The sequence below is a fragment of the Ceratotherium simum genome, chromosome 19 (assembly GCF_057802395.1).
Source record: "Ceratotherium simum simum isolate JZ-2026a chromosome 19, ASM5780239v1, whole genome shotgun sequence".
Taxonomy (NCBI): Eukaryota; Metazoa; Chordata; class Mammalia; order Perissodactyla; family Rhinocerotidae; genus Ceratotherium; species Ceratotherium simum.
Window position 1 is genome coordinate 24,944,376 of NC_141918.1, and position 25,784 is coordinate 24,970,159.

General features: G+C 35.3%; 1 protein-coding gene across 5 annotated transcripts in view; it reads left to right on the forward strand.

The window, feature by feature from the left end:
- GRIK2 (glutamate ionotropic receptor kainate type subunit 2) overlaps positions 1-25,784 on the forward strand; it is a 653,495-nt gene that overhangs the window by 208,433 nt on the left and 419,278 nt on the right. For 4 of the 5 annotated variants that reach the window (XM_087443926.1, XM_004422155.3, XM_087443925.1 and 1 more), the window contains exons 3-4: positions 20,834-21,001; positions 24,683-24,940. In XM_087443926.1, coding sequence (XP_087300052.1) covers positions 20,834-21,001; positions 24,683-24,940 — 426 coding nt within the window. Of the gene's footprint in view, positions 1-8,164; positions 8,286-20,833; positions 21,002-24,682; positions 24,941-25,784 lie in introns of those variants that run through there. The other variant, XM_087443927.1, reaches the window with a different exon arrangement.

The window sequence follows — 25,784 nt, forward strand, 5'->3', positions numbered from 1 at the left end:
CTCATATTCCCTCCCCATATTAGTGGTTTATTCTTCAAACACTTATTAAACACACTATATACCAGGCACAAAGTTAATGAGTCAAAGTTGAATAAGTTATCTTCCCTGTCCTGAAAGAGTTTTCAGAACTACATATGGTCGTAGAAGGTTATGCCACTCGATGCTGTTAGAAGTACTAGAAAAAAGGAATGAAAAATATGTTACAAGTGGGAGGCTTGAAATCTCTCTGAGGGAGTTTGTGGAGAGGTGGTCTCCACGAAGGAGATGATGAGGTGTGATTAATGGTAAGATGAATGCTAACCTTTTTAGCAATCTCAAAATGCTTTATGTCTGATTAATACTATAGTTTTAAAAAAGGGGAAACAAAAATATTTTTAAAGATTTTAAGAAACCTTGCCTAAAAATGTAAAAGTAAACATTTCCTTTATCCCCTCATTTAAAGCAAATAATAAACCCACCAAAAATACATGGTTCATGTATAATAGTTAATAGTTCAGCTAATAGCATAAAGAAGATTTTTTTTAAAGAAACTCTGCAAAATAAATATGTAAGGGAGAATGAAAGAACTTTCTTAAAGTTGTAATCCATATAAATAATATAAATCATTTTGTATATAATTTCAAATTACATATTTAGGTTGCTTTATGGATTGCACTATTACTATTAAATTGATTTCTGATTTTTTTTAAATATTAATTTGTTAGCTGTATTTTTAGTACCACTTCTGGATTAAAACTCAAGAAAGTTCATTTTAGTACCTCTAATTTAGCCTCATAACATCTAAATGCTCTTTGGAAACTCAAAACATATTTGCATCTATATTTTTATTAGTTGAACTCAGTAATATTTTAATATATCAATATATTTTTGCAAATGAAAGTTAGGGTGTTAAGGAATGTGCCACATTTGCAAGAAATTGACGTTTAACCAGATCTTAAATTTCAACAGAATCGGTGATGCTGCCCAATTTACTGTGTGGTTCTGAAGCAATGTTAGAATCATGCAAGTTTTCTGAATCTCTGATCTTCAAGATGATTTCACCCAGTCCCTTCATTTTGCAGAATAGAAAATAGAGGTCTGGATAGTGAAGGAGCTTGCTCACTCAATCACTTTTTGCCTTTTCATTCGGCTGACCTAGTTTTTAAAAATCAATATCATTAAAGTGTGTGCTCTTGGCCCTCAAATTGTTGGTGTTATTTATACTGTTTATATGGTGATTATTCATGTGGCTGCCTACTCTGTTATCTCAGTTTGATCTGTTCTAATTATATCTCGATATTATTCAAGCATCTGCCTTCCCAATCAGTATGCATTCCTTCTAGGGCTTAAATTGCTAACGTTTAAGTAGCCATTTCCCAATTTTCCTCACAGTATGTAGTGCATATACTTTAAAATTAATATTATTTGAATGTATAACTCTAAGGTCCTCCCTACGATTTTAAGCGTCCATTTGTAGAAAGAAAAATCAAGACCTATATTCTATCCAATAGCGACAAATATGTTGGAAACAGTAGGAGGTTTATAAAATTGAAAGGTTATTTATTTTTATTTATTTATTTTTTTGGTTTATTGTGGTAACACTGGTTTATAACATTGTATACATTTCAGGTGTACATCATTATACTTCTATTTCTGCATGGATTACATTATGTTCTCATGTTCACCACCCAAATACTAATTACAATCCGTTACTGCACACATGTGCCTAATTATCCCTTTCACCCTCCTCCCTCTCCCCGTCCCCTCTGGTAACCACCAATCCAATCTCTGTTTCTATGTGTTTGTTTGATGTTGTTATCTACTACTTAATGAGTGAGATCATACGGTATTTGACCTTCTCCCTCTTACTTAATTCACTTTGCATAATACTCTCAATGTCCATCCATGTTGTCACAAATGGCTGGATTTCATCATTTCTTATGGCTGAGTAGCATTCCATTGTGTATAAATACCACATCTTCTTTGTCCATTCTTCCCTTGATGGGCACTTAGGTTGCTTCCACGTCTTGGCTATTGTGAATAATGCTGCAATGAACACAGGGGTGCGTGTATCTTTACACATTGGTGTTTTCATGTTCTTTGGATAAATACCCAGCAGTGGAATAGCTGGATCATATGGTAGTTCTATCCTTAATTTTTTGAGGAATCTCCATACTGTTTTCCATAGTGGCTGCACCAGTTTGCACTCCCACAAGCAGTGTATGAGAGTTCCCTTCTCTCCACATCCTCTCCAACACTTGTTGTTTCCTGTCTTGTTGATTATAGCCATTCTGACGGGTGTGAGGTGATATCTTACTGTAGATTTGATTTGCATTTCCCTGATAGTTAATGATGTAGAACATCTTTTCATGTGCCAGTTGGCAATCTGTACATCTTCTTTGGAGAAATGTCTGTTCAGGTCTTTTGCCCATTTTTTAATTGGGTTGTTTTTTTCTTGTTGAGATGCATGATTCTTTATATATTTTTGAGATTAACTCCTTATCAGATGTATGGTTTGCAAATATCTTCTCCCAAATGTTAGGTTGTCTTTTTGTTTTGTTAATGGTTTCCTTTGCTGTACAGAAGCTTTTTAGTTTGATGTAGTCCCATTTGTTTATTTTTTCTATTGTTTCTCTTGCCTGGTCAGACATGGTGCTTGAAAATATGTTGCTAAGACCAATGTCAAAGAGTGTACTGCCTATGTTTTCTTCTAGAAGTTTCATGGTTTGAGGTCTTACATTCAAGTCTTTAATCTATTTTGAGTTAATTTTTGTATATGGTATAAGGTAATGGTGTATCTTCATTTTTTTGCATGTGGCTGTCCAGTTTTCCCAACACCATTTGTTGAAGAGACTTTCCTTCCTCCATTGTATGTTCTTGGCTCCTTTGTCGAAGATCAGCTGTCCATAGATGTGTGGGTTGATTTCTGGGCTTTCGATTCTATTCCATTGATCAGTGTGTCTGTTTTTGTGCCAGTACCATGCTGTTTTGGTTACTATAGCTTTGCAGTATATTTTGAAATCAGGGAGTGTGATACCTCCAGCTTTGTTCTTTTTTCTCAGGATTCCTTTAGCTATTTGGGGTCTTTCCTTGTTCCATATAAATTTTAGGATTCTTTGTTCTATTTCTGTGAAAACTGTTGGAACTTTGATAGGGATTGCACTGAATCTGTAGATTGCTTTAGGAAGTATGGACATCTTAACTATGTTAATTCTTCCAATCCAAGAGCATGGAATATCTTTCCATTTCTTTTTGTCTTCTTCAATTTCTTTCAACAATGTTTTATAGTTTTCAGTGTACAAATCTTTCACCACTTTGGTTAAGTTTATTCCTAGGCATTTTATTCTTTTTGTTGCAATTGTAAATGGGATTGTATTCTTAATTTCTCTTTCTGCTACTTTGTTGTTAGTGTATGGAAATGCAACTGATTTTTGTATGTTGATTTTGTATCCTGCAAATTTACCATATTCGTTTATTACTTCTAAATGTTTTTTGGTGGATTCTTTAGGGTTTTCTATATATAAAATCATGTCATCTGCAAATAGTGACAGTTTCACTTCTTCCTTTCCAGGTTAGGTCTCTTTTTTCTTTTTCTTGCCTGATTGCTCTGGCTAGAACTTCCAATACTATGTCAAATAGGAGTGGTGAGAGTGGGCATCCTTGTCTGGTTCCTGTTCTTAAAGGGATAGCTTTCAGTTTTTCACCATTGAGGATAATATTAGCTGTGGGTTTGTCACATATGGCCTTTATTATGTTGAGGTACTTTCCTTCTATACCCATTTTATTCAGAGTTTTTATCATAAATGGATGCTATATCTTGTCAAATGCTTTCTCTGCATCTATTGAGATGATCTTGTGATTTTTATTCTTCATTTTATTAATGCGGTGTATCATGTTGATTGATTTGTGAATGTTGAACCATCCCTGCATCCCTGGAAGAAATTCCACCTGATCATGGTGTATAATCTTTTTAATATATTGTTGTATGCGATTTGCTAGTATTTTGTTGAGGATTTTTGCATTGATGTTCAGCAGTGATATTGGCCTGTAATTTTCTTTTTTTGTGTTGTCCTTGTCTGGTTTTGGTATCAGGGTAATGTCGGCTTCGTAGTATGAGTTAGGGAGCTTCCCCCCCTCCTCAATTTTTTGGAAGAGTTTGAGAAAGGTAGGTATTAAGTCTTCTTTGAATGTTTGGTAGAATTCACCAGGGAAGCTGTCTGGTTCTGGACTTTTATTTTTGGGGAGGTTTTTGATTACAGTTTCGATCTCCTTACTGGTGATTGGTCTATTCAAATTCTCTATTTCTTCTTGATCCAGTTTTGGAAGGTTGTATGCTTCTAAGAATTTATCCATTTCTTGAAGATTGTCAAATTGTTTGGCATATAGCTTTTCATACTATTCTCTTATAATCTTTTGTCTTTCTGAGGTGTCCATTGTAATTTCTCCTCTTTCATTTCTGATTTTACTTATTTGTGCCTTCTCTCTTTTTTCTTGGTGAGTCTAGCTAAAGGTTTGTCAATTTTGTTTATCTTTTCAAAGAACCAGCTCTTGGTTTTATTAATTTTTTCTATTGTTTCTTTAGTCTCTATTTCATTTATTTCTGCTTTGATTTTTATTATTTCCATTCTTGTACTGATTTTGGGCTTTGTTTGTTCTTCTTTTTCCAGTTCCTTTAGGTGCTTTGTTAGATTGTTTATTTGAGATTTTTCTTGTTTGTTGAGATAGGCCTGTATTGCTATAAACTTCCCTCTTAGAACCGCTTTTGCTCTATCCCATAAATTCTGGCATGTCGTATTTTCATTTTCATTTGTCTCCAAGTATTTTTTGATTTCTCCTTTGCTTTCTTCATTGACCCAATCATTGCTCAGTAGCATTTTGTTTAATCTCCACATATGTGTGGCTTTTCTGATTTTCTTCCTATAGTTGATTTCTAGTTTCATACTGTTGTGGTCAGAAAAGATGCTTGGTATTATTTCAATCTTCTTAAATTTATGGAGACTTGTTTTGTGGCCTAATATGTGATCAATCCTGGAGAATGTTCCATGTGCACTTGAAAAGAATGTGTATTCTTCAGTTTTTGGATGGAATGTTCTGTATATATCTACTAGGTCCATCGCTTCTAATGTGTCATTTAAGGCCAATGTTTCCTTATTGATCTTCTGTTTGGATGATCTATCCGTTGGTGTAAGTGGAGTGTTAAAGTCCCCTACTATTATTGTGTTACTGTCTATTTCTCTTTTTATGTCTGTTAATAATTGCTTTATATACTTAGGTGCTCCTGCATTGGGTGCATAGATATTTACAAGTGTTATGTCTTCTTGTTGGATTCTTCCCTTGATCATTATGTAGTGCCCTTCTTTGTCTCTTTTTACAGTTTTTATTTTAAAGTCTATTTTGTATGATATGAGTATTGCTAGCCCAGCTTTCTTTCCATTACCATTAGCATAGAGTATCTTTTTCATCCCTTTACTTTCAGTTTGTGAGTGTCTTTAGGTCTGAAGTATGTCTCTTGTATGCAGCATATATATGGGTCTTGTTGTTTTATCCAGTCAGCCACCCTATCCCTTTTAATTGGAGCATTTAGTCCATTGACGTTTAAAGTAGCTATTGATAAGTATGTATCTACTGCCATTTTTTAACTTTTTTTCTTGGCATTTTAGTAGTTCTTCTCTGTTCCTTTCTTCTTCTCTTGCTCTCTTCCCTTGTGGTTTGATGGCTTTCTTTAGTATTATGTTTGGGTTCTTTTCTGTTAGTTTTTTGTGTATTTATTATAGGTTTCTGGTTTGTGATTACCATGGGGTTCATATATAGTAACGTACGTATATAGAAGTCTATATTAAGTTGATAGTCTCTTTAATTTGACCTCTCTTTGAAAGCTCTACTCTTTAACTCCCCTCTTCCCACAGTTTATGTTTTTGATATCATATCTAACCTCTTTTTTGTGCATTTGTATCCATTACCCTCTTATCATGGAAATAGATAATTTTTCCTATTTGTGGTCTTCTGTTTTCCCCTTAAATAAGTTCCCTTAGCATTTCTTGTAGTACTGGTTTCTTGGTGACAACCTCCTTTAATTTTTGCTTGTCTGGGAAACTTTTTATCTCTCCTTCCATTTTGAATGATAACCTTGCCACATAGAGTATTCTTGGCTGTAGGTTTTTTCCTTTTAGCACTTTAAATATATCATGTCACTCTCTTCTAGCCTGTAAGGTTTCTGCTGAGAAGTCAGCTGATAGCTTTATGGGGTTTCCTTTGTATGTAACTTGTCTTTCTCTTGTGGCTTTTAGGATTCTCTCTTTATCTTTAATTCTGGACATTTTAATTATGATGTGTTGGGCCAGCCCCGTGGCTTAGTGGTTAAGTGTGCACGCTCTGCTACTGGCGGCCCAGGTTTGGATCCTGGGTGCACACCAACGCACTGCTTCTCCGGCCATGATGAGGCCGCGTCCCACACACAGCAACTAGAAGGATGTGCAACTATGACGTACAACTATCTACTGCGGCTTTGGGGAAAAAAAGGAGGAGGATTGGCAATAGATGTTAGCTCAGAGCTGGTCTTCCTCAGCAAAAAAAAGAGGAGGATTAGCATGATCATGCTAATACAATTGTTAGCTCATGGCTGATCTTGCTCACAAAAAAAATTAAAAATATTCAAAAATAAATAAATAAATAAAAAATATTTAATTATGATGTATCTTGGTGTGGGCCTCTTTGGGTTTATCTTATTTAGTGCTCTCTGTGCTTTGTGTACCTGGATATCTCTTTCCTTCCTTAGGTTAGGGAAGTTTTCAGCTATTATTTCTTCAAATAGATTTTCTACCCCTTTGTCTCGCTCTTCTTCTTCCGGGACAACTATAACACGGATGTTACTGCGCTTGATGTTGTCCCAGAGGTCCCTTAGACTGTCTTCACTCTTTTTAATTCTTTTTTCTTTTATCTTTTCAGCTTGGGTAATTTCTTCTAGTCTTTCGTCCAGCTCCCAGATCCATTCTTCTGTATCCTCTACTCTGCTTTTGAGTCCCTCTAGTGAATTTTTCATTTCCAGTATTCTATTCTTCATTTCTGATTGGTCCTTTTTTATATCTTCCATTTCCTTGTTTACATTCTCACTGAGTTCATCCATTCTTCTCCCAAGATCAGTGAGCATCCTTAACACTCTTTGTTTGAACTCTCTGTCAGGTAGGTTTCTCATTTCTGTTTCACTTAGTTCCTTTTCTGAGGTTTTGTCCTGTTCCCTTACTTGGAATGTATTCCTTTGCCTCCTCATTTTGCCTCTTTCCCTGTGCTTGTGTCTATGTATTAGGTAGGTCAGTTATGTCTCCTGCTCTCGGAGAGGTCACCTTATATAAGTGATGCCTTAGGAGGCCTTGCAGTGTGCTTCTCACTGCTCTCCAGTTACAAATGTTCTAGGAGTGACCCCTGTGTGGGCTACATGTGTCCTTGTGTTTTGGTGGGGTTGTTCTTCCCGTAGGTGCCCGGGAGGCTGAGCTATGCCCCTGGCCAGCTGTTGTAATGCTCAGCTGCATGTAGTTGTTGTGGGCCCTTCAGTCTCTTTATTGGGTGTGGGTGTCCCAGCACAGTTGGCTACAAGGTCTAATAGCACATTCCTGTTGCCATATTTCTATTAAGTGAGTAGGCCCCCAGCATAGCAGGTTGTTAGGCTCAGGGGCTTACAATTGTTATAAGCCTCTAGCCATTAGGTGCCTTGTAAACTCTCTGAGGATTGCAGCCGGGTGGGGCTGGCCTCAGGCATGGGAGCATCCAGTTGTTTCAGGCTTTGGAAGTTGGGACAACCCCCTATGTTGCTCTTTGAGAAGCACAAGTGTTCTGCAGCTGACAAGCCCCACTGCCTACAGGTCCACACACACAGCCAACGCAGTCCTGGCCTGTGCGTGTGCCCTGACCTCCTGTGGTGGACCCAGTCTCTCCAAGGCAGGAGCCCCACACTCTCCACCACCGCCCCACACACTCCACCCCCTCCCCCTTGCACACACCCTGCCCTACAGAGGCAGACCCAGTCACCAGGCTGTGGAGAATCCAGGCAGCTCCCTTAACAGGCCCACAAGTTGCCTGAGGGCTTGTTGTTGGGTGGGGCCAGTCTCTAGGGTGGGCTGCCTGCCCTGGGCTGAGCTGGATTAAATCGATGCTCTAGTGGGTGGGGCAGACCTGGGCTAGCAGGCATCGGGGAGAACTCCAATGGCGTCTGTGTCAGCACGCCCACACCAGGCCACAACAATGGCCGCCGCCAATGTCCCAGTCCCTGGAGAGGTCTCACCCCTCACCCAGATGCACTCAGGGCCTATCAGGTGAGTCTCTTTTCCCCAAAGGGCGGTGCACCTTTCTTTCTGCTGATTTTAGGTCACTTTCTGAAATGGGTGAGTTTGCACGTGGGCCGTTTAAGAGCCGGTTTTAACTTCTTTGTGAACCAGCTTTTCTGGGGGTACTCCCCAATGTTTTAGTAGCAGGCAAAGTCAGATATTATGCCACTCGTCTGATTGTGCTGGGTCCACAAAATGCCCCCAGCGGGGGCTCTCCCCGGCTCAGGGCCCCACTCCTCCAGGGAGGGCTGCGTACCTGTGGGCCGCTCCCTGGCAGCCTTGAGGCGTTGTGGCTTGTGAAGGCGGTGTTTTTCCTCTCCAGAAGGGAGTTTCTGCCTCTTCCACCTCAATTAGGATTGTGCTTTGTTGCAGGAGTTCCTCTTATCCAGTTTTCAGCTCTGTCTCAGGGGTAATTTTTCCAAGAGTAGTTGTAAATTGGCTGTGTCCACGGGAGGATTGTGAGTTCAGAGTCTGCCTACGCCGCCATCTTGACTTCTCTCCGAAAGCTTATTTATTTTTAAAATAAAAAAGCACATTTACATGCCTGAGCACAACCAATCTTTGTACAATGGGACTATGACATTATTTTCTGCAACTTGGTTTCAGTTTATATACTGCCTTCCAACTCATTCTTTATTCTAGACTGTATCAGCAGCTTCCTTTTTCCAAACGCCCAGTAGAAGTTTGAGTTGAATTGAATATGATAGATGGAGGAGGGAGGTATACAAGATTAGCTTTTATGCCTTCTATAGTTGAAGAACTGCAAAGAGTGCTAGAACTGCCAAAAATTCCAGGACATTCCACAGACAAAATTTGCATTGGTCATATGTTTGTGTAGTTTTTCGTTTACTTGAAGTATTGACAGAGGTGCTAATTTGTATGCTTGGATGAGACTTAATTTAGTAACATAACAAAGAATGTTATTATTACTAGAAATATGGCTCAAAATACTGGAACCACTCCTTTCATTAAATTTGAAATACCCATTGCTTCATGGCTCAAGGGAATCAAAAGCAAATGGGAAGAGCAGGAGTTATCTCTCAGTGTGTAGTGGAGATGGGTCGTTGCTCTTCTCCTTGGAAAATTCATACACTATGTGATTTCCACACAATCCCCTTGTTGGGAGCTGTGACCTGCTTATTCATTTTTCCATGGTGTGTCAGTCATTCAGGTCCACGTGGGCATGTGTTTTTCTACCTGCATACACTTAGGGAACTGGCATCCACCAATTTCACACAAAATCAGTTTCAGACTGTTATAGGCATACTCCATATGGACGTAAAACTCTAAAAATATGTTTTAAGAAATTGAAAGTATTTACCATTCAGAAAAAGGAAAGCTGCTGTGAAAGCAACTAGAAGTTGAGGATCAAGAGTGGCAGTACTACCCAGCAGGAAGCAGTACAGCATGGTGATTAAAAGATTCGGCCTGGATTGAGGTCTCCTGTGTCCTAATCCAGTATCCATCACTTCCTGACTGTGTAACTGACCTAAGGCAAGATTCTCAGGATGCTGGACCTGCTCCACGGTCTTTCCAAAGCAGAACACAATAGACCCAGTAAAACCAGTTATTTGGCCTAAGAATTAAACTACCTTGTGAGACTGTGAAGCATAAAGGAGGAAAGTAATTCTCAGACTCAACAATGTGAACAAGTTAAATATCAGAGTTATATTCAGAACTAAATAAAATATTATAACAATGGAAAGTATATTGAAGACAGAAAATGTGATTCAACTACATTTCTTGATGACTTTCTGTTAATGTTTGTAAAATATTTATCACAATGCCTGATATAGAGTTTGCTTTCAATAAACGTTGACTGTTAGAAGCTTTCATCCTTTAGAGTGAGCTCAGATTTAAACATGTTTCATACTGATTTAACTTTAAGTTTCAGATAGCAGGAGTATGCATTATAATGTGTGAAAGTGGTCTGGGACTGAGGGTATAAAGCAGAGATGCAACTTAGTCAGCTGGGAGTTAGGGCCAGTGAAGAATGTCTTCCTAGAGAAGGTGACCGTGCCAGCGGCTCACAATGCGTTAGGAGAGAGAGAAAGTTGCAGATCTATGTGTAAATGTGTGTGTGTGCTCTCTGTATGTGTATGTCTGTGTCCGTGTATGTGTGTGTACACGGAGGTATGGACTAGGATCCTGGGCAGAGAAACATCATTTGGAAAGAATGGAGGCATTTAACTCTGGTTCATTCAGAGAAAGGTAGGTGGTTTAACACGGCTGTGGCACTGGAGAAGTAGGGGTGGTAAGAGAGGAGCCTAGGGAAGGAGGCAGAAGATAGGTTATGAAGAACTTTGTAAATAGCATTAAGCTTAAAAATTAGACAGTTATTGAAAGGTTTTAAGACATTAAATGACAAGATCAAAGTTGCATTTTAGAAATATTGCTCTGCTTGCAGTGTGGAGAAACTACTGAAGAAAGCCAGAGTGGGGGCGGATCTCTGTGCAAAATCCAGTGGAGATGCATCATTACAGTGTGGACACATAACATATCTGGGCTTAGTCAAGCATGTGAAAAGGTTTACAGTGATGTTCCTGTAAAAATGATGGAGACTTATAACTGTTAGCTAGAATAATTAAGAAGATCGTTAGCTAGTTTAACAACAGGAAGAGTCTACAGTGGGGATGTCCATGGGGTTATGATCTGAAGCTTTGTCTTTAACTCTCTCTTGTTCATCATTTTTATCACTGACTTGAACATAGAAGCAAAACTGAATATGACCTAAAGGCAAAGGAAAAAGAAACACATTTTATATATCTTTGTAGTATTGGTAACTTGCCTTGATACATTAGATGTTGAATAAATTAATATTAATAAAGAGTTGATGATAGGATCAGAATCCAAATAGTCTTAATTAGAAAATTAGACTGACTATAAATAGATGATATTAATCAGGGACACATGTAAAAAATTAAAAAAAAATAATACATCAGAAACATAAACTTTTTTAACAATAAGCTTAAGATGAAGCAGCAGTATGGTATTGTACTCTAAAAAAAATCCACTAGTTATATTATATATACTACATTAACTTAGGGAATTGGCAGCCCCGTTATAGTTTGCTTTGCTTAGACCCACTTGGAATATGGTTAAAAAATGGACCGACATTGAGCTGTGAAAACACTGGAGTATGTTCAGAGAAAAAATAGATCAGAATAGTTATGTGACAAACAATCAAAAGATTTGAAAGTTTTAACATGGGTAAAAGAAAATACAGTAGGAAGCTGGTATCTGTTTTCAAATTGTGGATGATGAGCATATGAAAGTTGGGCTTAAATTGATTCTAATCAGAGCAAATGGTTAGAAGCTTCAGGAAAGCCGATGATGGATTAATATATGGAGAATTTTGTGCTATAGCTTTCCCAGAGAAGTAAGAGATTACTTCGGATGGCAGCAAGTTTGCCATTCCTGGAGACCCATATGCAGTGTTAGAAGCAATCTGAGTATCCAAAGGTGGTTTATTGGTTGTGTCATTAGTCTCCTCTATCCTTTAATAATAGTACAGTTTTGGTACATAGTAAGCATTTTTATAAATATTGCACATTAATTTAATGGTCTTTTTGAGACACCTGTTAAAAACATGCAGTAATAAAATAAGTATGGGAGTTTTATTTTTTCTTGTCCTTTTTCTTCCCCCCTCAACTTTTATTATGAAATTTTTAAATATACAGAAAAGTTTGAATGATAGTATAAACACTCATATACTCACCACCTTGATTAAACTATTGTTAACATGTTTTCCATCTTTGTTTTTATGACACTTCACGCCTAAATACTTATCATGGATCTCCTAAGAACAAAGATATTTTCTTATGTAACCACTATATCATTATTTTGCCTAAGGAGAAAAAAAGAAACAAATAATTCCCTAATGTCATTTAATATCCAGGGCATTTTAAAAATGGCCTTTGACAGTTGTAAAGAAGCATGATGATTTTATCCTTTGGATGAGGATTTGTACAAGATTAAAATGAGGAGAACATCTTTTGCATTTGTTTAGATAGAAAATAACATTATTATAACAGTTGATTGAAAATACAAGCATGTCTTCTGAAAGAATAACAGATGATGTGTGATTCAGAACATCGATTCCTTTATTAAATTAAATGTCTATAAAACACTGATTGTACCTACTTTGAGATAGGACCTATTTGAACAATCTCAGAAGTTAGCTGTGACATTGGTTGGCACATCCATCACAGGTTTATGAGTCATACAATCCTCTGTAATAGTTAAAATTGATCTAAAAGAGAAAAGGTTTGGGTAGGCTTCAGCAGCTGACTCATATAAATCTTTAATTTCAAGTCTTGAGTAATGTTCTTTTGTGAGGCAGAGTCTGTGATGGGTGAAGTTTCAGTGTGGGGAGTTCTGTATAAATGAGGGATTCCTTCCCTATTGTTCTTCTGTATCTACAAAACAGAGCGGGCAACTATGCTTATGGGAAGAAGGCTATTCTCTTCTGTTTCTCTCCTTTCTTCAGCAAGCCTATTATAGAGGGATGGGAACTATTAACTGTCACTATAAGCTTGGAGAAAGAACCGCAGCCATTTTATTGTTTGATAGTGTAGAGGTTATGTGAGATGTGATGCTCTTCCTGAGTTAAAACAAAGAAACAAAACAACTAAACCAAACAAAAATAAAGCTGTGAGAATGATTATCTAGATGATTTTTTTTTTTTTTTTTAAGATTTTTTTTTATTTATTTATTTTTTCCCCCCAAAGCCCCAGTAGATAGTTGTGTGTCATAGCTGCACATCCTTCTAGTTGCTGTATGTGGGACGCGGCCTCAGCATGGCCGGAGAAGCAGCGCGTCGGTGTGAGCCCGGGATCCGAACCCGGGTCGCCAGCAGTGGAGCGCGCTCACTTAACCACCAAGCCACGGGGCCGGCCCAGGATGATTTTTTTTTAAAGAAGCCGAAGTAAGTGTAAGAAAGAAGTGAAATTTTGCTTGTATCCTACAGAGAGTAGGAAATTTGCTGATAACGAGGAAGTGGTCTCTAGATAGATCCTTGAAAATGAGAAACTGGGTGAATCTTGGTACAAGTCTAGAAAAAGCATATGAGTATAGATTACTAAAACACTGCTTTAGGATCATATAGTTCTGATATGTTCTTTGTTCCTCCAGGGTGTATTTTACCCACGAGACATGATTTGTGAACTCCTTAGGGTAGCAATTCTCTCTTCAGGTACCACATGCTTATGAAATGCTACAACCAATTCTGACACTTCATAATAAAAAGAGTAAGTCTGGAAACAAGCACTTTTTATAGGTGGTACATAGCACAAAAGAGTATTATTTCTCAAGCTATATAAAGAGAGAAAGTCCTGTTCAAAATCATGTAACAATTACCCTTTCGTAGGTTTATGAGCAGGTGGAAAAAATGCTTTACTTTTGAATTTTTTTATTAGCAATTTTTAAAACCAAAGATATACTTTTAGAATAAAATGGCTGATTTCTTCCTCAGAGAATCAAAGTTATAGACCCTTGTTTTCTACTTCACAAAGAAAATAGATAAAAATATATATTCTGTCAATTTCCTGCCGATCTTCACATCAGCAGGTTACAGATAATTGCCTATTGCTTGAGTGAGCAAGGTGTCCTTCTTCCCAGGGCTAAGCCAACTTCCCAGGCTTTGAACTTGATCTTCTCTTGCTTCTGAGCCACCTGGCTTCATCAGTTATCCCCTCTCTTTTCTGTTTTTTACCTTCTCTTCCTATTGGTTCTTTCTTCCTGCATATAAACATGCTGTCTTTCTCTTCATCAAAAGAGCAAATGCAGAAGCACTGAGATTTCAGTGTCCTCTAGGTACTCTTCTTTTTTCTCCTACCTGTTAATTTTCTAGCTTTACTTTAAAGCATATTTTATTCATTTGTCAAAAAAATTATGATTCATACAGGTTCATTGTTAACTATTGAAAATATACAAACAAGCAAAAAGAAGAAAATTAAAATTCATCAAATACCTATCATCTAAAATGAACCACACAGTATTTTATTATGCATAAGTGCATATTGTAACTACTTATAAAGAATTTTTGTCATCAAATACCTTCTATTGAATAATTTAAAAATGGCTAGATGCACAGTATTTTATTGATTGTATGTACCATAATTTATGCAAATAATCCCCTACCATTGGATATTTAGAGCTTTTCTAATCATATTGTTCTTATGAACAAAGTGAACATCCTTGCAGCTAAACCACCCGCATTTTCCTTAAGGTTACATCCTATGAGTATAATTGGCATATTTAAGTGTATACTTTTAAAGCTTGATAGATTTTGTGTATGTGTGTGTGTGTGAGGAAGATCAGCCCTGAGCTAATATCCATGCCAATCCTCCTCTTTTTGCTGAGGAAGACTGACTCTGGGCTAACATCCGTGCCCATCTTCCTCTACTTTATATGGGAAGTCGCCACAGCATGGCCTGACAAGCAGTGAGTTGGTGCGCGCCCGGGATCCGAACCCCGGCCACCAGCAGCGGAGTGCGTGCACTTAATCTCTACACCTCGGAGCCGGGCCCAAAAGCTTGATAGATTTTTAAAAAGGTTTTCAAGAAAGTTTGTTTGGATTTAATTTTCTTTTCAATTGTGCTTTTTCTCACACCTCAACAAATTTGATCTGTGGAAATTCTATCTCATTGTTTTAATCTTTCTTTTTTCCTATTTTTGAACATTTTCATATGTTCATTGGTTATTTGCATATACTATTTCTAAATTATCTATTCATGTTCTTTGCCAATTTTTCCATTGGAGTGATCATATTTTTTATTAATATTATTTATATATTGAAGATATCAACCCTTTGCTTTTTGAATCTATTATTTTTATATTTAGTCAATATACTTTCATATATTTTCTTATTTGTCTTCCTTTAATCATGTTTATGTGTTTGATTATGGATGTTTTTCGAATATTGAAGTTATATTCAGTAATATTGCCCTTATTTTTACTGCTTGTGTTATTATTAAACTTAGTAAAGCTTTAGCACTTATATGCAATTGTTTTTTAAAGGAAAATTTTTATTAAAAGATGATCCATATGTGCCAAAGTGCACGAAGCCTAGAGTAAAGCTCTAATAAAACCCAAGCACCTAGATTAAGAAACAGAACATCGCCAGCACCCCAGAAGTGCATCATGCACCCTCCCTGCCACTACCCCTCCTCATTTTCTTATTCTTTATTAGACTTGGTAAGATTTTATCCACTTCAATAATCTTTCAGATGACTGAATTTTGACTTTGTTGTTTTCTTCTATTGAATATTTTTTTATTTCAATAATTTCTGCCCTAGTCTTTATTATTTTCTTCCTTTGATTTTCTTTAGATTTGATTTACTCTCTTATTTTTCTAGGTATCTGAGATGAAATCTTAGATCATTGATTTTCAGTCTTTTAAATTTTCCTCTAAGTATGGATTTGATTGCATCCTACAAGTTCTGAATGCCAAAGTTTCAGTTTTATCCAATTCCCAAAATTTTATAATTCCCATTTTGATTTCTTCCTTGACTCATGGATTACTTAGGCATATATTCTTTAATTGCTAAATTTGGGGATTTTCAAGTTGTCTTTTTGTTATTAATTTCTAGATTAATATCACTGTGTTCAAGGAACATACTCTGAATAATTGTAATCCTTTTAAATGGGTTGAAGTATGGTATGACCATGTTATTATTAAGTTTGGTAAATATACACTTGAAAAGGAAAAGTTATTTTGTCATTTTGATGTATTATGTTTCATCTATAGTAATTACATCAAATATATTAAATGTATAATTTAGATCTTCTGAATCTTAACTGATATATTTTTCTGCTTGTTCTATCAGCTACTGAGAGTGATGTGTTAAAGTTTCCCTCTGTGATCTATTTCTCCTTCCAGTTCTGTCAATTGTCATTTTTGTGTGTGTGTGTGAGGAAGATTAGCCCTGAGCTAACATCCATTGCCAATCCTCCTCTTTTTGCTGAGGAAGATTGGCCCTGGGCTAACATCCGTGCCCATCTTCCTCTACTTTATATGAGACGCTGCCACAGGATGGCTTGACAAGCGGTGCATCGGTGCATGCCCGGAATCCAAACCTGTGAACCCTAGGTGGCCACAGCAGAGCACGCGCACTTAACTGCTATGCCACCAGGCCAGCCCCTCAATTGTCATTTTTTTATTGGGTGTATGTAGATTCTGAATTATGATATCATCCTGGTATATTGACCATTTTCTCATTGGGAATTGCACTGTTTATTCTCTTATTGTCTTCAAGTTTACTTTATCTAATATTAGAATAGCTTCACCAGCTTTTGTTTGGTTAGTGTGGTTTTAGAACAAATTTTTGCCCATCTTTTTTCCTTATTTTTGACAATTTCTCTTGTAAGTAGCTTATAGTTGTGTGCCTTTTTAGCCTGTTTGATAATCTTAAACTTTAAAATGTGAATCTATTTCATTTACTTTTAATGTAAATACTGAAGTACTTATTTTATATCTGCCACTTATATTGTCTTACTATTTTTTTTTAGTATTTTTTCTGTTTATGTTCTTTTACTTATCTTTTCTTATCCTTTTGGACAAATAAAATATATTTATTATGTTGCTTTTTCTCTGTCAAATTTTTGATTATATGCTATTTTATTATTTGTTTAGTCTTTATCCTAGGAATTGAAATACGCATTCTTGGATTATTACAGTCCAAAATGGTTATTACCTTTACCTTTCTCCAAATACTGCTAGAACATTAACATTCTTTAATTCTATTTATTCATTTCTTGACTTTTGCGTTATCGTTACCATGCACTTTAATTCCACGTACATTACAAACTTCATAAGATGTTACTATTCTTGCTTTTTAAGCCAAAATTCATTGATATTCACCCACATATTTACCCTTTCTTTTACACTTCCTATATTTAAGCAATGCAGTGGTTCCCTCTAGGATTATTTTTCTTCTGCCTAAAGTACTCATTTATTTAGTATTTGTTTCAGTAGAGGTTTGTTCGTGATAAATTCTTTCAATTTTGTTATTTTCATTGTTATGGTCAAACACCACTGGCAAGAGATCTTTATGTCTCTTCTCTATATGTAATGAAATAAAAATGGATCTATCTATCTATTTAAACAAATAATTTTCATTTCTAATTGCATTTATTAAATCTCCAGAATCGTACTAAGGAGGAGTGGCTAATGTAGACATTCTTATCTTTTTTCCTTTAATGGGACTTCCTTTCTATTACTCTTAAATGTAATATTTACTGTTAATAAGTGATTTTTATCTTAATAAAGTATCATTCTTACTCTATTTGTTTTCTAAAAGTCTTTTTTTTTTTTCTGAGGAAGATCAGCCCTGAGCTAACATCTGATGCCAATCTTCCTCTTTTTTTGCTGAGGAAGATTGGCCCTGGTCTAACATCCGTGCCCATCTTCCTCTACTTTATATCGGATGCCACCACAGCATGGTTTGACAAGTGGTGCGTTGGTGCATGCCCGGGATCAGAACCCATGACCCCTGGGCCACTGAAGCAGAACACGTGCACTTAACTCCTATGCCATCAGGCCGGCCCCTCTAAAAGTCATTTTTTGTTGTTGTTGTTGTTGAGGAAGATTGGCCCTGAGCTAACTTCTGTGCCAATCTTCCTCTGCTTTGTATATGGGATGCCACCACAGCATGGCTGGATGAGCGGTGTGTAGGTCCATGCCTGGGATCCGAACCCGCGAATCCTGAGCCGCCAAAACGGAGCATGTGAACTTAACCACTACACCACCAGGCCAGCCCCTAAAAGTCATTTTTTAATCAAGAATAATTAGTGATATCTAGCAAGTGTCTTTATAGCATCTAATGTGGTGACTGTACTTTTTTCTTCTTTGACCAATTAATATGTTGGATGTTATTAAAACTTTCCAAATTTTTAAATAGAATTACAAAAGGTCTATTTTTTTCCCACGCAAGTTTGAGGCACCCACCCAACTTTTTTTGAAAAGTAAATCTTTACTCGATTTTTTATTACCCTCCCTGCCAATACCTCCCCTGTACAAGTTGGGGATAATAATCTCTCTTTTCTTGAGTTAACATGATTGGGAGGTGTTATAGAAGATATTGTGCCCGAAAAGCTTGCACTATCTGTATGTTTTTATTTTTTATATACAAATTTATACTCTGGCTTTGGATCAATAAAAATTAATTATTCATTTTATGTAATTAAGGTAGAAAATGGGTTATCCTAAGGAATTACAAAGATTTCTTTAAATATTCAAGCCAGTGATAAGTATATAAAATTAAAGTTGAATTTGAATTATTTATTTTGAAGAGAGGTAATGTTAGAAAAGTTTTAACACACTGTCATCAAATGTTGACTATTTCTGTATCTTTATTTTGTGTTTATACTGCCTAGAAACTACAGTTTGCACTGAGGAAAGTAGGGGATTCAGTTTTTCATTTATTTTGCCATTAAGAAACAACTTCAGATTTGCATTTCTATAATTGATTTGTTATTCCTAATTAACTTTAATAAGTACTTTCCAATTGCTCAATTATTTTTCTGTTCCATATATAAGATCTTATATTTCTAAAAGCATATTCTTACTCAAGTCATCATATCTTATATTTTAGGAAGTTCTATATATTTTGCCTGAATGAAATTTTGAAGAGAACTACTAGTTTGTAGTGGAATAGGCAAGGGCTTTGAAGTCAAGCATAAACAGATTCTAATGCTGGCTCTATCACTTGATGACTATGTGATCTTTGACCAAAGGATTCTTTCCTGTAAAATAATATTACTTGAGATTGCATTGACGATTCAATGAAATCTTAAACACTTATTGAGTGCTAACTCTGTGGCAGCCGCTGTTGTAAGTTCTTTGTTATGAGATAACATTTAATCTTTACAATAACTCTATGCAATAGCCTCCATTATCACCCCTCTTTTAGAGATGAAGCAACTCAGACAGGATTTAAGCAACTGCCCAAATGTACACAAATGGCAGCTGGCAAAGCCAGAATGTAAACCCCATTTGGCTCCAGAATCCATGCTCATACTATTATTCTCTGCTTATGCAAGACATCTAGTTTGGTTCATCAGGCATGTAAATACTTATTAACTTTCTGGTTAGCTTAAGTCACCAAAGATTTTATATATATTCAGAGTACTATTTCACAATAAGTTGATTACTCTGGTAACTATACCATCAATTTAGTTAAAAGGATAAGAGAAATATTTCAGACTAATATGGTGTCAAATAACAAATTTTCCAATTCTTTCTGATTACTCTGGTAACTATACCATCAATTTAGTTAAAAAGATAAGAGAAATATTTCAGACTAATATGGTGTCAAATAACAAATTTTCCAAATTTGTCCAATCACTTTAATATCTTCTTGAGTCCTAATTCCTCATAGTTAGAGGAATTGTTACAATGCCATGACTTCTGACTAATTTAGAATAGGTAGTTTGCTGCTGATAGTATAGTCACCTGACATTCATGTGTTAAAAGACTTTCAATGAGGGATGAATTGCAAGCTGTGGAAATGGCTTATTCGAGGGATTTTAATTTGTGAATGACTGTGCTGAGAGTACATGGTGTGAAATTTGAAAGAGAGAAAGATAAATGTTCTCTATTTTAAAAGTACTACTTTCCCAAGGACAGAGGTTGGAGTGTGTCAGGTATCAGGTGCTCCCCCTTTCATTCCATTCACCAAAGCAACAAAAAGGAAGAGGTTCTGTTGCAGGCAAAGGTCCCAGTTAGGTCACTCATAACTGAAGAGACAGATGATATCAGGAAGAAGGATGGCTGGGACAAGAATGAGGGAACTGGACTGAGACACAGCTGGTGGAAAGTGACAAATGGAAAGGACATGTTTTTAAATTATACTCTACATTTTATGACCAAAATTATATGCTACAGTGTTATTCCCTGATTAAGGGATTTGCATTGTTTGGGCGAGTTATCCTTCACAAATGTCAAGTATCTTCTGAAAAAAGACTTAGAGTAAAACAAATAGAAAAATGCTACTTTGTTCTTTTTTCCTGCAAGTAAGATGCTGGAATTTGCAAGTGACTACGTATTTTGGGCTTTTAATACAATAAGTACCATAAAAATTGTGCTAAAGAATTTTGATTTGTGAGTTAATAGAGACAAATTTAATATAGTTTTCCCAGTGCTTAACCTTATAGCTTTATAACAATGTAGAGGATTGATTAATTCTGGAACTGTGTACAAAATTTTAAGGGATAATGTTCAGTACTTAAGGCAAAATCTATATATACGTAGGCCCTAAAAGAAGCAATTACTAAAGAAAAAAGGCAAAATCAGATTTAAATCATGTTAAAATTTGGTATCAATACCAAAGAAATTTTGCTTAAAATGGATTTATCTAAAATGGCACATCCCAAATATTGAAGTTCATAGAAAAAATAAGCATAAAACTCCATGTACTTAAACAAATCACACATACACACACACAAATACACACATGGCTACATAAAAGTACAGAAAACTTCCCACATTTTCTCTGTCTTGTAAGACCTGTGTGATTATTCTTTTTTTTTGCCAGGAGGTATTTTTGAATATGTGGAATCTGGCCCAATGGGAGCTGAGGAACTTGCGTTCAGATTTGCTGTGAACACAATCAACAGAAACAGAACCTTGTTGCCGAATACCACTCTAACCTATGACACCCAGAAGATAAACCTCTATGACAGTTTTGAAGCATCCAAGAAAGGTAATGGATAGATACTTTAACATTATATTTTCTGGAATTCAAATTTCCAGGTATTATTAAGAGATTTCTTAATTCCAAATGTCATTAATAAATCATTAGGAATATTTTCATGCAAACGTTTCTTTTCAAAGTGCACACAAATTTTATCAGGGAAGGTAAGGTGATATGATTACCTATTGCAAAAAATTTGCTTATAACATGAAATGCAATTAGGTCTGTGATAGTGAAATTGTTTTTTCTCCATTAATCCTTTGTTTTGTTACTAAACTATCCTTATTTTCAAAAACTTACTAAATAAAATAATATACATCAGTGGATTTTACCAAGTTTTGCAACCCACTCCTGTACTTTTGTTTGCATTATCTGTCAGTTCCACTATATTATTACTGTAGTCTCAATTTACTGACTACCTTGCAAGTTCTTTGGTTCCAAGTGACTTCAAAAAAGTCAGCTCAATCTTAAAACTTTATTGGAAAATTTTGAACAAACTTTCATTTATGTATACTTTGTGCTCATTTTTTTAACCACTTGATGTTTCTTCTTGTAACTGAAAATAAATGGCTAATATATGAAAATTGGATTATATGAAGAAGTAATTAGAATATTTCATGAATTTTGTTACTTCTTTTATATGTTGTAAAACTGTTTTAAATTATGAGAATAGGAAAATAACTTTGTGGAATATGGATTTAACATTTATATATGAAGGAAGGTAATAGAGAAACTTATCAAGGCATTATTTTAACCAAACAACGGTCTTGGTAGTAAATGTATTTTGAGAGATGTTTCCATCATCTTATTTGTCTAAGTAGATGATCTTTTCTTTTGCATAGTTAGCATTCATGTAACAGAAATTAAATTTCATAATATACATTTTTCTCAAAGGAGTGGGCTTACAAAACATTTGTTCTAAATTCGTATTTTTAAAACAACATTTGCTTTTCTGTAATGCTAATATTGTTTTATTAGCTACCTTGCATTGATAGAAATGTACATAATTATTTATAATTCTAACTTGGTCCAGATTTCTTCTAGGCTCATTAATATTAATGGAAGCTGATAAGGTACAATATTTCTTGAGATGAAAGTATCCTTCTTTTCACCCAACTAACTAATGTTTGTCAAAGCCTATATTCTGCCTGCCCTTTGAATTCATATCTTTACGAATACAAATAAGTTTCCACATTTCAGAACCATGTCAGGATGATGAAAGGTTTTAAAAGCTGAAAAAAAGGGTAAAGGTTATTGTGAAATACTACATTTGTCATCATAATTGCAAAATAAGTCATTAACTGCAAGACAAGTGCATTTGATTCATGACATAGTTCACTATTATTTCCATTAGAAAGAAGAAGCTCTATCTCAAATGAAGTCATTTAGACCAAAGAATATGGAATATGAGTGCAGTATGAATAAAATATTAATAGATTTCTTAATGGTGACTTCAAAGAAGCAATGTCAAAAAACAGACCAGAATGTTCTAACAACAAACAGGTTACTATCTTGGGAATGCCCTAGCAAAATTATGAGCTGTTAGACTCATTTGATTTCCAAAATATTAAAAGGGATTTCCAAACTTTGTCACTCATTATAAATCCATTGGGAATCAAATTCCTTAACTGACTTTTGCCTGAAGCTAGGAAAAGCTCAAATAAGTGTATGAGTAACTTCTTTTGTGAGATATTGAGAGGGTGAATGTCATGTCATGGTTTGGATCTTATCTTGAGAAGCTCTTGCTTGTTGAGCTATTGGTGGCTGGAGGACACAGCAATTTGTAAAAGGATAATGTAGGGAGACATCTAATATAGTTTTTGAACCTGTGAGGGCTCAATAAATATATGCATTAGTAATTATTAAATGATATTAATGATTAATTATAAAATAATTTAAATAATTAATTTAGACATTCTCAAACTTTTTTAAAAATTACTATTCCAAGGCAAGAAAATAATCAAAAATTAAATGTTTAAATTTTAACATTTTCTCTGATCTATGGTCTTATACTTTTAATAGGTAATACTGTTTTTCTCAATAAATGAATACTTTGATCCATTAGAGCTTGAATTATTATTTGAAACATATATTGCTTTTAAATGACTCCTCTGATAACTGAAAACTCTATTTCTTATTTGAAACACACTTTGGAAAATTCTATGTAAACTAATATAATGTTTTTAGCTTTTCTTGATTTGTGACTTGTCAAAAATCTGGTGAAGGAACACCTTTTATTCTCAATGTAGGTGAATTAAAATACAAGTGAGTGAAAAATTTCAGGCTCCAACCTTTCTACTGATTAAAAAACTCCAATCATTATTTAGAAAGTAAGAATCTACATAGTCAAAAACAATTTATTTAGATCATATTGAATTTTTGAAGAAAGTTTAAGCAAGTGGGTTTTTTCCAGCTAAAACTTATTATTATTAAAAAATATCTCTATGCTTAAGAATCCATCCATCACATTGTATTGTATGTGGCAACATCACTGAAGGAAAATCTCAGAAAATTTTACACAGTAAAATCATAAAGTATTTTGGAGGGATTGGGTCTGAACGCCTAATTGATGCCTAAATCCCAGTAACAATTCTCCTTGGTCCTGTTTAAATATTTTCAGGGATGAGCAAACCATTACCTCTTGAAACAGACTTCCATTTTTGAGCATTTCTTACTTCCCTTTCAGTTTTTTTTTTTAATTTAAATTGCATCAAAATTTGTGAGAAGTTTCTAACGATTTGCCTTAATTCTTCCTTTTCCAGTCAAATGAAACAAACTTAAGCCCCTTTCACAGGCCAGATGTTCAAATATTTAAAGATGATTTTCATGTTTCCATAGGTTATTTACTTTCTAGGCCTAAACTCACTAGTTGCTTCAGTGTACCTTATAGAATTTCAAGTCTCGTCACAGTCCATCTGTTCTCATCTGAATACCTTTCAGTTTGTTTATGCCTCCCTTAATTACTGCAATTATTATTGATGTGAATAAAATTTCCTATAAGTAAATATAAACTTTAAAAAATAATTTAGAATAATATAGAAGACCTATAGTACCCAAAAGTCAAATAAATAAAGATGATTAAATACTTATCTAATGATTTTGATGTTCTTTATATTCAATGAGATTAATCCACATGAAATCACCCTCTATGAGCCATATCAGGTTTTGTATGGGTGTTTGTGTGCATAGCTTGACCTGTGTCATCAGATATGTGCAAATATTTAGCTATGTGTGGCCATAGCTTTTTGGATGGGGAGGAGGGGCCAGATGGCTTCTGATTAAGAATTTGAAATTGTAGAGGGGGCCAGTGAATTTGGGAAGAAAAACTATTCCCCTAACTCCCTGATATGAACTATTCTTCCAAAATGAACACTCCCCCCTTAAACTCTAGAATATTCCTCCTCTCTCTCTCTCTCTCTCCCCCCCTCCTCCCCTCTCTTCCTCCCTTGACATTATTTGTAGAATTATTTGAACCTTGAGCTTCAGGTATCTTGGTGAACTTCCCTTCTAACAATCTGAAAATGTTTGAAGTTAAGACAAAATGTAAAATCAGCTAAATGTAGATGTTTTATTAAAGAAAAACAAATCTTTCCTCAGAATAATACCTTTGGGTTTACAGTAATAGTGTGGTAATGTTGGCACACTGGCATCTCTCCTCTCATTATTGACAGACTTCTATCTCCTCTTCAGCCTGTGATCAGCTGTCTCTTGGGGTGGCTGCCATCTTCGGGCCTTCACACAGCTCCTCAGCAAACGCTGTGCAGTCCATCTGCAATGCTCTGGGAGTTCCCCACATACAGACCCGCTGGAAGCACCAGGTGTCAGACAACAAAGATTCCTTCTATGTCAGTCTCTACCCAGACTTCTCTTCGCTCAGCCGCGCCATCTTGGACTTGGTGCAGTTCTTCAAGTGGAAAACTGTCACGGTTGTGTATGATGATAGCACTGGTAAGAAAAATCAGAGGCCTTTGGGGCTATGCTTTAAATATAGATAATTTTCTGAAACTCATTTGAGGTTCTTACTGTATTGTTGTTTTATTTTATCTTTTAAATTAAGTTAAAGGGTGGAAAGATACTTGGAATCAAATATCAACACTAATTTCACACATCCAAACAAAGAACAGCTGAATCATATACTTTTCCTCTGTATTTGTAAAGTAAGCAGTTTTTTCTGTGAAGGATCAGTTTGTATAAACTATAATATTGGAGGATAGAGATAATGTGAAATATAATATTGAAATATTTATTCAGAAAATTTTTCTGCTAGATTCAGGTAGTTTCTCAAAGTAAAGCCTCATGATTGGCTGTCAGTAAAACTTATCAAGAAATTCAGAATTTTGCCTTAACATTTTCTCTAGCTGTTTATGTGCAAAGAATATGTATGAAAAGTAATAACCTTTATATCTGTGTAGCATGTTGAAGTTTAAAAAAGTTTTTTCTCATATCTGAAACAATATAATACCCACTGAAATACTCAGAGTTTTTGGAACTGTTTAGCTATAGACGCAGTTTAGGGACTTAGAAAATCGGATTTACTAAGTGGTCTTTAATGAATATTTACTGGCTAGAGATTGTCGGTGCTTTCTTGTTTTAATGTATGTTATTATTTTTATATATGAATGGTTGTCTTGAGATATCAGTTAAAAACAAGTCTCATAGATAAATATAAGAAACTAAACAGTAAAAATAAAGTATTAATTTTCCTTGCCAGTTATATGGGTGGAGGAAATGCATACTATTTTGGTTATTATATAGTGATAAGGAATTTCACATTAAGATGTTTATCAATGAT